The 18,031-nt window shown below is 41.0% G+C and overlaps 3 protein-coding genes across 3 annotated transcripts; 1 reads left to right on the forward strand and 2 right to left on the reverse strand.

Annotated features, from left to right (window-relative positions):
• Positions 1 to 411: 411 nt before the first annotated feature.
• LOC135799904 (N-acylneuraminate-9-phosphatase) lies at positions 412 to 2,450 on the reverse strand. The gene is made up of 3 exons (XM_065313142.1): positions 2,367 to 2,450; positions 1,684 to 1,858; positions 412 to 953 (listed from the first exon to the last, which is right to left on the reverse strand). The coding sequence occupies exons 1-3, from the start codon at positions 2,448 to 2,450 to the stop codon at positions 412 to 414; spliced, it is 801 nt and encodes a 266-aa protein (XP_065169214.1).
• Positions 2,451 to 3,547: 1,097 nt separating this feature from the next.
• On the reverse strand, positions 3,548 to 7,033 carry Neurochondrin (neurochondrin). Its single transcript, XM_065312385.1, has 2 exons — positions 6,704 to 7,033; positions 3,548 to 6,629 (listed from the first exon to the last, which is right to left on the reverse strand). The coding sequence occupies exon 2, from the start codon at positions 5,986 to 5,988 to the stop codon at positions 3,787 to 3,789; it is 2,202 nt and encodes a 733-aa protein (XP_065168457.1). The 5' UTR covers positions 5,989 to 6,629; positions 6,704 to 7,033; the 3' UTR covers positions 3,548 to 3,786.
• A 192-nt stretch (positions 7,034 to 7,225) lies between these two features.
• Positions 7,226 to 17,847, forward strand: LOC135799325 (patj homolog). Its single transcript, XM_065312387.1, has 3 exons — positions 7,226 to 10,674; positions 13,778 to 14,885; positions 15,310 to 17,847. The coding sequence occupies exons 2-3, from the start codon at positions 13,842 to 13,844 to the stop codon at positions 16,303 to 16,305; spliced, it is 2,040 nt and encodes a 679-aa protein (XP_065168459.1). The 5' UTR covers positions 7,226 to 10,674; positions 13,778 to 13,841; the 3' UTR covers positions 16,306 to 17,847.
• Positions 17,848 to 18,031: the final 184 nt, after the last annotated feature.

An 18,031-nucleotide genomic window follows, 5' to 3' on the forward strand; every position in this document is an offset into this window, starting at 1 on the left:
TTGTTAGTTATGAAACTTAAGTACCAATACAATCTATCATAAGTTGCGTATGACCAATGCATACATTCATTCCTTGATAAGTTACGTTTTATTCAACTTGAATAATAATAGAATAAATCTTTATGCATAAAATTGAAAAAGTATGTATCACAGAGATTTATCAAGATTATTATTACTACGTTTCGCTTTGTGTACATTGGTATTTGATTGCCGAATAAGACAAGCGCGTTCGTATTGCCATCCATCGCGTTTACTGCAAAAAATCCGCCATCATTTTGTGGCTTAACACACCGCGCAAAGCTTGATGAATGAAGCTGGTAACATTAGAATCTACGCGGATCTATACATGGTCACTAACGCGTAATCTATTGCACTACGTTGCATTCTCTTGACAAAACTGCAGTTATGCATCTAACTGCCATCGCTACTGTTGCTGTTGCAATCATCCAGATCCAAATTATGATTCAGGCGACTGAAGCCGTTCTTCGGACGCCTGAAATTGCCCAACTTGCCGGTGTTCTTCGGAAGTAAACTAGGCAAATCCGTCACTTTTTCAATTGTGTAATCCGGACCAAAATCGTTTATTTGATCATCACTAGACAGGGGTATCCAAACTGTTGCGCCTAATTTCGCATGTATACCGCCAAGGATGTCCGTTTCGAGTTTATCACCCACCATTAAACATTGTCGAGGTTCTACTCCAAGGTATTCGCATGCTTCGTGAAATATCTGTTGTTGTGGTTTCTCCCATGGTAAATCTCCAGAGACGAGGATAATATCAAAGAAAGATTTTAAATTTAGACGTTCGATCTTTTCCCATTGCGCTGCTGATGGGCCATTGGTGATGAGGCCCAACATATACTGCGAGTGCAACCGGTCGAGAAGAGTAACCACGTCGGGGGTAAGCGCAAGGTAGTAATACCTTAACTGCAGCCATTTTAAATAAATTTCACCTGGAAAATAAACATTTATTTTAATCACGCTAAACCTACAAAACGAAGAAAAGCTGGTTATATCAGCAATCAACCCGTAAAAAATGGTAGGGAGGAGGACTATAACATCAGTGACTAACGCATGAGTCCCTATGTATGAATAATTACAAAATAGTGTAGTAATTAATAACAAAGAGAGCGGTGAAAAATTATTCGTAAATGACATGGCATGTCATTTAGTAATTTGACAAAATAAATTTCAAAGTGAACAAGTTCAATATCAAAATGATGATTAAGGTATTATCGTTAACCGGGGAAGAACTCGAGCTAGACGTAGAGCCGGATGATACAATTGAAAGCGTGAAATCCAAAGTAGAGGAACGCGAAGGTGAGTTATCGCATGTGACAACCCGATGTCCTTAGTCCGCACGAACGCGCACGTGCACGCTACGTTTCAGGAATTCCGGTCGACCAGCAGCGGCTGATCTATCAAGGCAAGAAAATGCGCGACGATCGAACGCTGGAAAACTACAAGGTTAATGCGGGCACGACAATGCATCTGGTCATCGCTCTCCGCGGCGGATTACGCTACGCTGAACTGGAGTCCAGTCAAGGATTCTATTCAAAGTTTATCGGAAACAAATTCACTTCATCCCGTTGAAGGCCCAAAGTAACCCATGAAAAATGGATACACGTGGATGCGGTCATGCATGTTGTAAAGCGTGCGCGACGTATATAAATTTTCGTTTACCTGCCAGCGAACTGTATTGATCTCCCAGCGCTTGCTTCCATAATAAATGCCGCCATGCATCCAGAGATTTGCTTGGGTTGTCGGGGCACTTGCGGAACGCCCGCAAATAGTTGCCGCAGGTCGCGCGCGCCGCCTCCAATGGCACGCCAAAGTTCTCGGCGAGGATCTCGCTCAGCTGAAACAAATAACGCCACGTGGAGTTGAAATTACACTCTTATACATGTAGGTATATACTTAAAGACTATTCGAGAATCGGTTAGCGGTGTGATGTTGTGCTTGGCACGAGATCAAAACTGATTTTGCGCTAGAATTTCCCGACTTTGATCGAATTCGCATTGAACGCGTGCGAATCTCGTCATTATGCTGTGTCATGAGTATTTTTAAATTATGTAGAACGCGTGCTATTAAAAAAATGTGTTATTCCTTGGGCTAGTTGTGCCAGTGTGCCAATTATCCTGTTTTAAAACGAGATAAATTGCAGGCGGTTTTCAAGTAAATATTTAAAAATCTAGGTTGAAGTTCCCATGGCCTCAAAATAAGTTTTAGTGGTCTTGGTCGGCAGTTTGGCATTTAGGTACGATCAACAATTCGGCGTGTCTCTTCAAATTTTACAGCTTGAACGTTTAACCTGCCGCAGAAGAAAGTTACTGGACCGGTTCTTACAATTGTGCGATTTGTTGTACTTGAAATTGTTCCGCGCATTGTACGATACTGGCGAGTTGTATAATCGATGGTGTTTGAGCGTCAGCACAGGACAACTGCGTCATGACGAGACCGTGTGACGAAATTTTAATGACACGGATTATCGAACAGTTTTAAAATTATCAGTTTCCCAAGCATTTATAATGCATTCAAAGTTTTGTTTCGTTATTATTTGTTGTTTCTGGCTAGTCAAATACAAATATAAAGTTGTTTTTGTATTTTCTCGCGAAATGATTAAAATGTCGAATGTCGAAGCTATAAATCACACAAGTATACTGTTTTTAGTTAGGTTTATTTTTGGAAAACCCAGTTGATTTAAGCTTTGTGAATTGCCAACTCATGAATGGCATAATCTTTTCAATTGATTGTAATCAACATAATGAGAGAAATGAGCAAAATCGTTATATTATATTTTTACTTTCCATGCGTCGCAAAAGTATTCATGCAATCAACTTATAATAAGACTCTCAATTTCAAAAGTAAATAGAATATAATGATAAGTAATAAAACAATTTTGCAAGTCATACAAATGCCATCATTCTATCATTGGACTATTATAATCTCACGGATGTTTGTTCACAATTTGAAATTTACATATGACAGTAAAATTAATTTTAGATTATTGCTCACTGTTCATGCCAATATTAAGATATACGGCCGAAACCTAATAAATTCACGCGTCGTGCAATTCGCCATTTTGGCACAAGCTCTATGATAAATTCAGCTGCAACATTTTTATTAAAATTTATAGATTTTTGCCGCCGTTCGTGCCAAAAATGTAAAAACAACATAAAAAATAAAATAAAACCAATTGAGGAAGTGACAAGCGTTTGTTTATCTGTCGTGCACTTTAATCGACATTTCATCTATTGATATTCATTGGGTCGAAAACATTTTTGATTCCGAGCCAAAGGTGCATGGTGTATGTATGTTTAGAAATTTACGGTGTGCTTCCGGAATCGTCGATCCTACGCTCGAAACAAAGCATTATGGTTCACGTCTTAGAAAATAGAAACAACGTGATGAATGTGTAACGTGCGTCATTTGAGTTTTTCTACAGTCACTCACTATTTCCGTCTAGCAACATGGCTGCCATTAAAAGTGCCCTGTGCGTGCCCTATAAAATGTTTCGGGTATTAATAAAAACAGGAAAAAACGCAAGTAAAATACAGTGTGTTTTGTATAATTCAGCATAAAAACATACATTCGCTCGCAGAAAAAAACATTTCTAATTGTGGTGTATAAAAAGCTAAACGCTAAAAGTTAACATTATTAATATTCGATTCATTACCGTATGCAATCTGCGGTTAAGTCGCGCCCGACACACTGACATTTAGTAAACGTGTGCGGTGGCGAAAAGCGCATTATTAAATACAATTAACTTTAACGACGCTGGCGCAACTAGTCCCCGAAGAGTTTTTTGCCCAGCTCCATGAGCCGATGGTTTCGGCACGCTTTGAGCGCGTCAGCCTTTTTGAGCACCTCGGCAACGTTCTCGTTGGCGTCGGTGAGGCGGCAGAGGAAGTCCTCGTACGCCGACTTCACATTCGGCGGAAGTTGGCCGATCTTGACTTTTTTCAACGCTTCAATGATGCCCTCGGCCCAGCCGCTTTCAATGGCGAATTCGGAAATCCATGGAACTGCAGCAAGCACTGAACTCATGGTCTGCATTCCAAGGAACCATAATTCAGTTATCTCCTGCCAAGCCTCCTTGTAGTTCATTGCTACAACGAGACCAGTATCACTAGACTCGTCGACTACATATGCATCCCAAAGCCATCTTATTGTCGCTTGGATATACCGGCAGATGGAGAAATCGTTCTTTTTGATTTTTTTATTCTGCTGCTTCATGAGTAAAAGACCAAGAATTGCAAGGTTTCCATGGAGGGGTAGATTTTCATGTATATCCTTTAATTCTGGGAGATTCTCAAATATAAACTTCATTAGGTTATTAAAGACTTCGCTCTCTTCAATATACTTGGGTTCCAAAACGGTGATGTTCATCAAAATATTGCACATGCTGATCATGGCCGTACGAGAGTCCTGCATATCCTCCAACATTTCAGGGGTGAAAGTAATGGTCGGATTAGCAAGAACCTTCAAGCGCTCGCTTCGTGGTACAGGCGGGCGCTTATAATGAACAATCGACCAATGATATTCGAAGCAGTCATAGAGAACTTTATCCTGTCCCGCTTTGAGCATAATCTTCCTAGCGTCATCTTCAACAGTCAAATGGCACATCGCAGGAAGTAAAATCCTCAGGACATCGAAACGACTAAGAGGATCATCGCCTTCAATAGGTGTTCCCGCTTTCTCTGCAAGTCTACGTGCTTTGCATGCTCGGAAAGTCTCATTGGCAAGACCCAGTATATAAGGCAAAAGTTGGTAGACCTGTGGGCGCATTGCGGAAGTTTCTTGAGCTAACCAAGCCGCAAGAACTCTCACTGTACCGCAGATAAACAACTTTTGATTGGGTTCCAAATTGTTGCTGTTCTTGTCATTGGACACCTTTGTGAGGAAACTGATAACGGCCGAAAATGCACCTTTTAAACCAGTATAAAGAGTTTGCTTTTCTTTCTGTTCCAAATCCAGTTGGTCTGTGGCAATGTAATTCATCAAAATCTCCAACATTAGGAAGCATCCAGTGATGAGATTCGCTTGGGCATAGGCCTGATTTAACATTTTACCCTCGAGTTGCATTCTGACTTCTACAGCTGATAATTGTACCAAAAGTAATAAAAATTGTTTACCCTTTTCTTCATCCGTTAATGTCCATTCAGCTCCAAGCAGGTCCAACATGGTGGACGCAAGGATCAAAGCAGGATCTCTTTGTTTCTTACCAATTTTACTAGTGAGAATATCAAAGAGTCCTTTGTAAACACTGGTCGGCCATGATTCCGCACCAGCCGATTCGGCTATACCCTTCCTGTGACAGTTATAGAGCAATGCATTCAAGATGGCGCACAGCTCAAATTTCCGCTCATCTTGATCAGTCTCAAAATCAAGAGCAATCTTGTTGATGATAGTGTGGAACCCTTTTGGGTTAGCTTTGTCCCAGGATGCAGATCCGAATTTGCTCACCAGGACCACCAAAATATTCAGAGCTTCATCTGTCTGGAAACTCTGCTGTGAGTAAATTTCAGTCATTTTACCAATGGCGCCGATATCAAACAGGGCCTTCTGCCCAGCCTCAAAAGACGCGATACTCTTTAAACATCCGTAGGCTTCACCAATAATGATCAGACTGTCGTCATAGTCTTCAGTATCTGCTTGTTGCACGATGTCGAGAAAGACCGGAATGTTTGCCAACATATCCGGATGGGTGGCTAGCTCCGGCTCGTTGCAGAAGCACGTGAGGATGGAAAGAGCAACCGATTTGTAGATCGTAGGCGGGCAATCGATCGGCACATCTCCGGTAAGAAGCAATCGTTTCAAGAACTGGAAACCGATTGCTTCAAAGATGGCCTTCTTGGCGGGGGTAGTACAATCCTTGCCCTTTACCAATTTGGTCACCATGAACAACGCAGCAAACTTTTCTGTATCGCTGGTTGCATTTTGTAAAATGGCGATGCACTTTTTCACCGCGTCCGATATCTGAGCCATGATCACTACTACTTCACGACGCGCCGGCACGGGGATGAATACTGAAGCTGCGTACGGAGATGTGGCAGAGTTTCTTAGCGACGCCGCCGCCGTCGCGTGTTATTTTTAGCGTATTCACACTGCGCGTCTTCCAAAATAGGTAAAAAGATTTTTGGATCGGTTTCATACGCGCGCGGCGAGTTTAAATTTAGAAACAAGTCACTGACTTACCGCGCGCACTCTATACACTTGCGCACTAACTGACACACATATACTGGTTTCTCACTAGTGAGAGAAGAAGATTCGATTGAGATCCACGCGTGTTAGCATCTGAATCAACAGGATTTATTGCAAGAAATACACATCGTCATGGAAATAAACCAGTGTTTGGGTGCACATGCTGTGTTGACAGTGTCTTGCATGTTATTAGTGCCAGATGCATACGGTGTTTTTCACGCGTTTTGTGTGCGGATCTACGTTGGCGGACGTTTACGGACGCGAATTGTAGGTTATGAGCGTGCGCCTCGCGATCCTCGTGTCAGCTGATTCGTTGCGCAGGTCCGTAATGTGTGCGCTATGCGTGGTCGCAATTCGCGAGTGGAAAATTTTCAGAAGTACCGTTCTGACGCATCTCAATTTGTCATGACAACCTAGATTGACACCTGCAGGAGGCGGTGTATGACAATCATTTGGGGTTGTGGCACTTGTATTGTTAGTGACAAAAGAGTGTATTTACCTTATTACAAGCCAACTTGTCGGCCTTTCTCGTCTGAATCAACGTGTTGTCGAGATCGAGGAAGATCACCGAAATTCCAGCATTGCCGCTTAATCTAGATACCATATTCTCGGAGCTAAGTGATGCGAGCAGGGGCGGCAGCGGGCGGGCACAGAATCGACGCGCGGAAACTAAAAATAACGCACCGCCGACTAAGGAGGAGCGCAACGACGTGGTGGTTCGTGTGGTGTTCGATGGTGCGCGCGGTGGCGGTGGTGATGGTTGTTGCGTGCGGGACGGATTCGCTCGGTTCTGCTTTTGCGCTCCGACACCAGCGGTAGACTGCTCGTGTTCGTGCCGTTCATTCAGTCGGTCGGTGTGCGAGACGCTCGGCCGCCGCGGGGGGAAAGGCGGGAGGTGCGGGAGAGAGCGGCGCGTGCCCAGCTACCGACGACCTCCTCCTGACGTCGGTGGCGTCGGCAGTGTGCCTCATTCCGACTCGCACTTGGCACCGAGCTGTGGGTGCCGTAATGAGCAGTGTGTGTTCCTGGGGTTTTATCAACCACACACGCACGCTTTGTACTAAGGTCACGTTCAGTGCCAGTCTGGTGAACACGTTGGTCAGGATTTGAACCATTCGGGGTTCTTTGCTGCAGCTGATGCCCTGTGGTCATGCACGTGCTATCAATTCTCCTTACTCTACTCTATTCCAAATCGATATCTTTATATCTTACAATGTCAAGCGTGGAACGCAGGTCATCAAAGTCCAACAGCATTATAATGACCTTTAATTTTTACCTACTGCATATTGATAAACGTGAAACGTCACACGAATTTGTTTTGATTGTGTGGAATTTAATCAATGGCAATAAAGTCGAAATCATTAACCTCAATTGATGTGCAGTTTGGTACGTGATAGGATTCGCCAAAAATTAATGCTCGGAGCTCATGCGCTTAATTGAATATTTGCTCGTGAACGAGAAAGGAGGAAATATTGATAGCACGTGACATGCACACCTAATGCGATTTCCTCAGTCGCAGCGTAGGTGTGTAAACATCTTTATGTAGATTTACTAGATATTGACGCCATGGGCGTGCTATGAAAATGCGACGTGCGATGAGTTTTATTTCGCGCCACAAAATGCGCTGTAGGTTAACTGCGCGTGTCGCAATTAACAATCCGATGCGGGCTCGGTCGATAATACAAGCATAAATTTTATAAGTTGACAACAGCGTAGTATACTAAAAACAATCAAGGCATCTTAAATATTTATGTTTGCGACAACATCATGGCTTAAACTAATAAACAAACGTTGTTTATCTTGTCTGATAGTCGATTAAAATTAAACATTCTGCGTAGTTTTGTCTTTGTAGTTTGGAAACTTAATTAATTCGGAAGTTTGTGAGAGGACATCTTGAACTTTGGATCAATTGGAATTGTAACTTGGATTAAAACTAGATTATTGGATGTAAACTTTAAGAGAATTTATTGTTTTATTTGGTTATCAGCAGAAATGTACCAACTATGAGTTTGGCCAACTAGCCTAATACTAGAGCTGGCTTGATATTCATTTTTGAATTTAATCTATCTATATATATAAAAATGAAACCCGCTTCGCCTGGTCAAGCCATCACGTGAAAACGGCTAGACCAATTTGGCTGATTTTTTTTTGGCAGTTTTCTAATACTCTGTAGAAGGTTCTTACGGAAAAAAATATTAGGAAAATGTCTCGGACAGATTGAAAAAAAATAAAACCGTCTCCCGTTGTCACGCCATCTATGTGTGAGATTTCAGAAGGCATATATAAACTTCACATGATTTATATAGTAATCTGTGGTAATTTGTGACATACCCGCCGCGCCAACAATAAGGTTATTAAAGTTTTTGACACACAGGTTTTTGTTTGGAAAAGGAAAGTCGCTTTCTCTGTCTGTCCCTTTGTATGCTTAAATCATTGAAACTACGCAACAGATTTTGATGCGGTTTTTTACTTCCGTGCGAAGCCGGGGCGGGTCGCTAGCGATGTGACTGGCAGAGAATGCCTTACGGCATTAAGTCCTCCTTTTGTACAATATTATTTTTTTGTGTAATAAAGTTTAAATAAATAAAAAATAAATAAGGCGGTACGAAGTTCGCCAGGTCAGCTAGTATTTTATAGTATTGTGATTATAAACATGTGGAGAAATGCTAAAAATGCACTTTAGCGCCATCTAGACTTTAGTTATTTTGCTATTACAACGAAATAATCTCTATACCTACTAATTTTCATCTTTCATTTTACACCCTTAAATCCTAATTTTTGATGTTTTAATAGTTATTCTGCTATTCGAGGCTGAGACAAATTCCACAAATCATATTTCATCAAAATCTGTCCTGCCGTTCTTAAGTTATTAATGCTGTAACTAACTCAACTCGGTTTAATTTTGCGTTGTAAACTTAGGTGCATTGTTTTTAAGTATGTTGAAGGATTTGTGAAATTTGTATACTTACGAACACTATTTATAATAATATCTATCAATAATATAATGATGAATCGCAAAATCTGTTGGTAAGCGCATAACTCAACAACGCCTACACCAATTGGGCCAATTCTTGTTTTGAAAATGTTCGTTAAAGTTCAAGGATGGTTTTTACGGCGAGAGTAATTCGAATAATTGTCGGGAAAACCCTTGAGACAGCCCTTTTCTATAGGCGCGCTGAAGTGCATTATTAGCAATTCTTTATATAATTAATTTCTTTAAAATAAAAGTGCGGTCCTTATTGATAGAATTGACACATACTATGTCTAGAACAAGAGAGTAAAAACGAATTACATTTTTTATTAAACACTACCGGGACGAAATCGCGGGCAAAAGCTAGTTTTATATAAATAAAATAATTCTATAATAAAGGCTTGCCTTGCCATCATTCGGTACATATTTTTTTAGTGAAAACTATGAAAACATATTTAAGGTTATGTTAGGTTATGGTATCTAATTAATTTATATTTGTAAGAAAACTAGGTAGTCAGGTCATGTCACAACTTTGGTACTAAACATTTTGATTATTCCTCGGAGATTAATCAATCAAAACACATTATTTAAAGGCCAGCAAAGGCAAGTTCAAGTTGTGGCAAGCGTGCGAGGTGGTGGTGCTGTGCCAAGTTTCAATCTCAATTTTTCATCGTCATTACTGACTTGAGGACGACGCCATTTGAAAAATAAATTAACTTCATCATCTTTATTGCGCGTAAAAACGTCGTAAATTTCTTGTTTCTGCAGGTTTTCGTTTTATTAGTTTAACTTGGGTTGCTATGATTTATAGAAACAATATCGGTGGTGATTCAAATGATTACAAAGTGTATGCGAATGAAGTCATAATAATAATAATCATAAACCGAAAAGTACACAAAGAACGCGCTGATATAACAATAACTAGTGATGACTGATGAGAATCCCGGAATGATGCGCAATTGAAAATTTTTCCGTTGTGTACTCGGCACACTCGGTTACTGTGTACACAAAGAATTTGCTTGCTTCCGACGAATGCAGCGGCACAAATGTAATTGATTTTTTCGACGCGCGTTGCGTTTACTCGCGTGATTCTGATTAGATCCATGAATCGACAGAGTATGTGTGCGTGTGTGTGCGCGCCCTCCTTAGTTAGTCGCAGCGAGGGGGCGCACACCACCGATCGGGAAGAAGCGGCAACCACCGCCACCGCCGACGTAAAAGGGGAGGCGCGCGTCGACTGCGCGCCTCGCGACATCACCGGTGGTGGCGGCACGCTCAGTGCTTGCGGTGCTCTCCATGGCGACTACACCCGCCCGCCACGCCGCTGCCGCCGCCGTCGTTGTTCCAGTGACGCATCCGATGGGCACGCCGATGGCGTGAGAATATGGAGCCGGGAGCGACCGCTGCGTCAGAGTGATAACATTTTTTTACTACTACCACCCGTTGCATAGACTGCGTCGTCGTCGTTGTCGTCGACGAGTTCGGAAGTGAGGCGCGACGTAAGTTCACATTCGCCCACTTTCGATTGTTGTGTGGTGTGTGTTTTCTCTGTGTATCGAATTGTCGAAGTTGGACAGAGTTGTGGGTTTTGTGGGTTATGCGGGGTTTGGTTTTGTGTTCGTTTACATGTCTCCACATCATTTATACGTTTGCTTTGCGCTCGGTCCGATCGGTAAACACGAACGTGAAAGGTACATAACCTGAAAACTATAAGGAGAAAAAAAAAACACCCACACACACGCACAGATACACCTCGATTTGTTTTATATCGATTGCAGTTTAAGTTGATTTTGTCGTGACCACTTTTCTTTTATATAACAATATATATATTTTTTCCGTTAATTTGGTCGAAATTAGTTTTTTGACCTTTTGATCCTATGGGGTGTTTATTCCAAAACAATGTTTGTCCTGCCGGGTCAAAAATTAGAACGTTCCTGAATTATTAAGTGAGTTTTTGGCACAAAGCATTGCTTTTTCGAAACGACCCCGAAACGAAAAGCGTCGCAACTCGAAACTCGTGCAGTCGAGCGCGAAACGGTTCAATCGCTTGAATACCAAATGACGGAAAAACAAGCTCAACCTCCAACTTTGCAACTTGCTGCGGAAGCATCTCTCTTACGAGACGCAACTTTTCTTTCGAGTGCAAATCCGCGAAAGCAATCAATCATTGGCACGTTCCGCAAATCTTGCGAAATCACTCAAAATCACTGCAATTCTACTCTACTTCTGATTGGATTAATCAATCAAGAAAAACACTGGAATGTTATGATGAAAGTTTTGATCGGTTTCTTAATTAAGTGCCGACATTTATAACCTCCTTCAAAAACGTCTCTATTTGTATGCACGTAGAAAAATAATTCGTGAAACTTTCGGAATGTCGACATTTTGGCACGTTTCCTGCTGAATAGCTTCCTGATGGAAGCAGTTTAAAATAATTATTACAACTTTTCGTGCCCGCCGAACGGATGAAAGGATTTGCTCTTTGAATTTATTCGTCGACATCTATTGAAACTTTGTGCGGAATTTTTCCTACTAAAGATAACCCTGATCCGTAGTCTGCGCTTTTCATGCTTGTACTTTAGACCTCTAGACCTCGGAAGCGTTTTTGCGTGCCAAGAGATTTTAGGGTAATCTTTATAGCCGAGAAAAACACATTAATATCGCAATATCTAGGTAAAAATGGTTAATAAAAATATGTATTAAAAAATACTGAGGATATTAATTTTAACATATTTTAATCCATAAAATGTATTTATTGAAGCTCTCTGGTTATTTTAACCAATTAATCATTGGGTAGCATGTCATATATTTCGTGTTTTTCGTTTTTGGGGTGCGTTTGAATCAATATTTCGTGAAATATTGTATTTTTAATTAAATTATTTTTATTATCTACTCTTAAGGGTGGAAACGTTAACATTTTAGTACGAAATTGCAACATTTGATTCGGCAATAAACTACAGACTTTGAGGAGTCTTACTTTGAAAGGGAGTGAAGGAAAATAACTTTCTGGAGCGGAGGATATATATATTTCATCTTTCTTTTTTTACACGGGTGGTTTATTTTTAGCTCTGAGAGTTTTTTCGTTTTGCGTGCCAAGAGATGAAAGAAGTTGAAGAAAAAACATTAATAATAGCATATTGCGTTTTTCTGTTTGAAAGAACATAGGAATCAAAAAATATTTCCGTGTACATAACTCAATTCGAGAAAATTTAATAGCACGCTATAAAATGTAATTTTTAATGTAAATTTCTTATTTTTTTATATTTTATTATCCATAATGCATTTTTTGTTGACAACTCAATTGTTATTTTAAATTTTGAACAAAATGAACAATGAACCATTATTTTGAAGTCCCTAAAGCGGTTTTCATCGCTTTAGTAATCCACTGGGAAAGTCATCAATCATAATATCAAAAGTCCGCCGCAAAAATTCATAAAACCAAAAAATTCTGCCGGCTAGCATTTTTCACAAGTTCAATTAAGTTTAAATTAAGCGCAAACGTGACGAGCATATTCTCATATCATATAACGCAAGTTGTACGTTTTTTAATCACTTACAGTCTTAACTTTAACGACAACATAAAAATAGAACAGCTTGCAAGTGAAAAACAAAAATAAAAAAGAAACAAATCAATTCTCGACAATTCGCACAAATTACAAGCCATTACCATTAATATTTACTTCTTTACGTACTTATATTGCTATAGTGATGGTTTTATTTTGCTTGGTTCGGTCTTGATGTTCTGACAGTAATAAAAATCAACAGGAACGTGAGACGCTCACTTAGCACGCGCCGAGTGAAAAAGCAAACCTCGTTAAAGCAACTATTATGAGTCGCTACTCGAGCGCGAGCGCGCACTCGAAGTGGATAATCATATCAGCTCGAATTACGAAAAGGAAAGTTACTCCTCCGTCTAATTACCAAAAGCGTGTTCGAGAAACAAAGAAATGTTTCGCGAACGCGCGTGCCGCGAAAAGAGAAACGTTTATTTGTTGTCGAACGACCTGGGCGCCTTCAGAAGAGGCCACCTGCTCTTGGCAGGCACTTAATTTGGCTGGAAATTGACCATTTGCCAAACCCTTTGTAACCAATTACGTGTCGCTGTGCAAAGGGAAACGCAAAAATAATAAAGGACACCGAAGGACGAAAAGAATTTCCCTGCCATTGTTCCCTTCCTAGTTCCTACGTTGTTATTTTATGATAATTTATTTAAATTGCCGTTGTAAATCATTTTTTATGTTTGGTTTATTGACAGTAACGCGTTCGAAAAGTGCTTGTTATGTTATTTTTGTTCGGTATTTGGTTGTGTTTTGGGGATATGTCTTTATGTGAATTGTTGCATCATCGCAATGTTGTCCTGGTCGTGTTTTTGATGACTTAACCTCTTTGAAGATCTTCTTTTGACGAATGTAAACATAGGCAACTTACAATGCGTCTCATAAATATATTCGTTTCATTGTCATTGTTGGTTACCTATTGTGAAATGATTCAAGATGGATATTGCGACACAAATGATTGAAAGATGGTTTTCAGAAGGTTGAGGGGTGGTAATAGTCTCGATGGGCTTTGTAACTGAGGTGTACACTTTTTCTGTGTTCGCAGTTGGTTGTATGTGCGCGGACTTAATGCTAAAGTAAAAGAATGAATGAGCTAATAAAGACGCAAGATGGTACTGAGTACGGAATGGACGCAAGTTGAGGTGATTGATTTGGTGAATGATGGGACGGGTATAGGTTTTGGGATCGTTGGTGGCCGTAGCACTGGCGTGGTGATCAAGTCGATCCTACCCGGCGGCATCGCCGATAAGGATGGTCGATTGCAGAGCGGCGATCATATAATCCAAATTGGCGATGTCAACCTACGTGGGTTCTCCGCCGATCAGGTGGCATCGGTGCTGCGGCAGGCGGGGATGCAGGTGCGCATGGTGGTGGCACGGCCCGTCGAGTCGACATGCTACCCGAATCAGCACAGCGCGGCGCCCATTGTGCCCACCAAGGTGCTCAACGATCCCGAGGAGATGGAGCGCCTGCTGGCCGCCAACGGGTACGAAGAATACGCGTACAATCAGGCGGCCTTTGAATCACCCGGCGACTATAATGGTGAATCGTCTGCAACGGGCACGACGGTGGAGATTGTCGAACCGGCGACCACCTCGAATCAAGACCCGGGTGTTTGTTCTGTAGTGACCTCCAACTACGACATCAGCTCGGTGAATGTGATAAATGTAGATGTAAATAACTTAGCTGTAAATGGTAACTGCGACTCTCCCGAAGGTGGGAAGATTATCTTGACCCCGGTGGATATTGAGTACACTTCTCTACCGGAAACTGAAAGAATAACCGTTTGTATTAATAAGAATGAGTATGGTATGGGCATTACCATAGCTGGATATGTCTGTGAGCGGGAGGACCTTAGTGGGATCTTTGTCAAGAGCATCAGTGAAGGCAGCGAGGCACACAAGTGCGGCTTAATTTGCATCAATGATCGGATAATTGAGGTGAACGGCGAGAGCCTTCAGGAATGCAGCAACTATGAAGCTGTTGAGAAATTAAAACAAACCGATACTGAGGTAAACCTCACCATTGAAAGGTATCTCCGAGGTCCCAAATACGAGCACCTGCAGGAGGCTCTTGCTAGTACTGAAGCGAAGGACCTAAGTCCTCCGTCGCCATCAGTCACTACCCTAAGTTGGATCCCAATAGATACAGAAGTAAGTCAGTTGTCACACACACCGCACATTTCCGCACAGATCAAATCCAATGTTGCTATCTTGCTCTGTTTCATCATTGCATCACCACCATCTACATCACACCGACACCGTGTCACCATCATCCACATTTTTCTCATGCTCATTTGAATGTTTGTTGCTGCCGTTCATGTGCATGCTATATCTCTCCATGTGTGAGTGTGTTTGTGTGTGTTTGATGATGTAATATGTAATAATGTCGGTTAGTAAGTCACGTGATGAACTGAACTAGTAACCTGCGTGAAGTAGTGCGTGACGCCTTTGCAAACTGTTTACTCGCCACTTTGCCATAACGACATTTTACTTATATTAGCTCTCTTTTTACATGTTTCTGTCCGCTGTATGTTTGCGTTTGTTTTTCTCGCCTCCAAAGTTGGTTGCTTTGCAGGCGGCGATAATAGAGCCCGAGGGCGAGTCGGTGACTACGATCAACAGCGAGATCTACGAGTGTCCCGAGCGTGAGATCTTTGTGGATGATAATTTCGACGCACAGCCGACGGAGGAGTGCGAGACGTCCATCAAGCGGAAGTGGAGTCTCATCGTCGGCGACGAGTCGGAGATTGTGGTGGCGCACCTGACGAAGTTGACTGGCTTGGGGATCAGCCTGGAGGGCACCGTCGACGTTGAGGCTGGAGTGGAAGTGCGTCCGCATCATTACATCCGGTCGATTTTGCCCGAAGGGCCAGTCGGGCAAAACGGAAAGTTGTGTTCCGGTGACGAGCTGTTGGAAGTCAACGGGCAGAAACTGTTAGGGATCAAGCATGTGGAGGTGGTGAAGATTCTAAGGGACCTTCCGAATGCCGTGAGGCTAGTGTGCGCAAGAAAGTCGGAGGAGAATCGCGTGATTAACACGTCGCAGGATCGCGAAGCGTTCGATTCGAGGAACATCCTTGGCGGTAGCCTGAAAAACCTCCTCCCACAGCCGGAACCGCGCATTGTCAAAGCCCTTAGCGATACGTCTATCCACACGTCGAGCACGGCTACGATAACAGACGATAACAGCCTGCAGAAAGCGAAATCCAGGTCGTTAGAGAACACCAACCTCGCAATGTGGGGTGAGACGGTGGAATATATTGAGCTGAAGAAGACGGATCGCGGCCTTGGATTCTCCATCTTGGATTATCAAGACCCGGTCGATCTACAGGCTACCGTGATTGTTATACGAAGTTTGGTGCCCAACGGGGCGGCAGAAACGGACGGGCGGTTGAAACCCGGTGATCGCTTGATATCAGTGAATGACAAGTGCATCAAGAATGCGACACTTGATCAGGCCGTGCAGGCACTCAAAGGGACACTTCCGGGCACAGTGCGCATTGGCGTTTGTAAACCGCTTCCTATTTCCACAGCTAGCAATAGTCACGATTCTCCTACGATCGAATCATAATACGAAATAATGTAAGTAACTACGCAACCATCATCTAGCTATTTACTTACATCAGAGATCAACACGTTATACCTACTTACTATACTAGTAATCGTACTAATCGCCTAAAGTTCGTAGGTTGAGGTACAAATTGACCAAAAAAAGAGGAAAAATATAGCGAATATTATAACATAGGTACCTATATATTTCTATTGTGAGAAAAACAAATCGCCGGGAGTCCTGAGCCGTTTCCTTCGAAATCGCAGAGCTACAGACACATTTTAAAATCAACATAACCATAACCTAATTTTAGTGTCTGTTGTTTTAAACGGGCTGGTACGATATTTAGATGTAGACTTTTGCCAAAATCAGAATCAGATCTTTATTAATACACAATTAACCTGTAAACAAAATATAAACATAACTTATTTGTCGGTGGTTAAAAATGGACCAAAATAGTCTTTATTTAATGCTTTCTTCTATTTGGTCACAAATAATACAAATATAACCACAAAAATCTGTTAGCATAGGCAACTAAATTCACACGCGATCGATGCGAAACCAAATTTATAAGATGTTCCATCAAAATTGTTATGAATGTTGTTAGCGTTTATAATTTTCTACTTTTATCCACATCACTGCGCTCGATTGGGTTCATCCGTAGTTGAAAAAATTGTTGAATACAATTTTGATGACGATAATAATATTCTAACCTAGTATATTTATAGAATTATATTTGTATAGGATATTGAGAAGCGAAGGAAGCGATTTGGAGGATGAGGAAAGATGTCAATATGATAGCTTCGATTACTCTGGATTACTCCACAGATTTGTACATTTCATAGCGAGTACCTCTATTGATAACGTTAAGCTTTCGGCAGTTCATCAAGAAATGATTAGGCCTTAATTAATTACCTACAATTACCTTCGTGTACAACTGTCGATCGATTTTCGAATGCTTGTTTTGTTCAACACCAATCAAATCTACACGTACCTATTACCAAACTTTAATCAGATTAATCTCGTAATATCGACGCAATTATCAAAACTCTAGCGAAATATTTAGCAGAATATCAATAACAACAACAAATAACAAATTATTCTTAACAAATGTGTTCGAATGTGTTGTATTTCATTTGTAAATTATTTACGTATTACACTAGGGTAACATTTGTACATGTGTTAGTGTTTGTTAGCTTTAGTTGCGTTACTAGTGATCAATTGAATTGTAATTTGTAATGCATTTACGCAAATGAGCCAGTAAGCAGCGTTAATTTACTTACTTATCGGTGAAAATGCGATGGCACATACCTACACACTCAACACACACACGATAAACAATCAGCGGGCTTTATTACGAACGTAACGAACAAACTTAAAGTCTAAACGTAACTTACTGTAAAGAAAATGATGTAAGAATCACAACAATGAAGTAATTAATATTATTACATATTGAGGATTATATCGAATGAGATTTAATTCACTAGTACAACTCGTAATAACTATAAAACATGTTATAACAATGAGAAAAAAAGAATTTTAAATAAATTACATAAAAAAATATCAAGATTTCTATTTGTGGCGAGTTCTTTGTTTGTTTGGTTGCCTATTTTGAATTTAAATATTAATAAATTATTATTTCACCTCCTAAAATACCTAAAAATTAAATAAAATTTAATTCTTTTTGTAAGTTTTCAATAAGTTAGTTAAGTTAAGTTTCATGTATGTGTGTGTGTGACGGATTGAA

The sequence above is a fragment of the Atheta coriaria genome, unplaced genomic scaffold (genome assembly GCF_025399875.1).
Source record: "Atheta coriaria isolate IRGN ID8LTWV9N9 unplaced genomic scaffold, Caltech_Dcor_3.1 hic_scaffold_9_pilon, whole genome shotgun sequence".
Classification (NCBI taxonomy): Eukaryota; Metazoa; Arthropoda; class Insecta; order Coleoptera; family Staphylinidae; genus Dalotia; species Dalotia coriaria.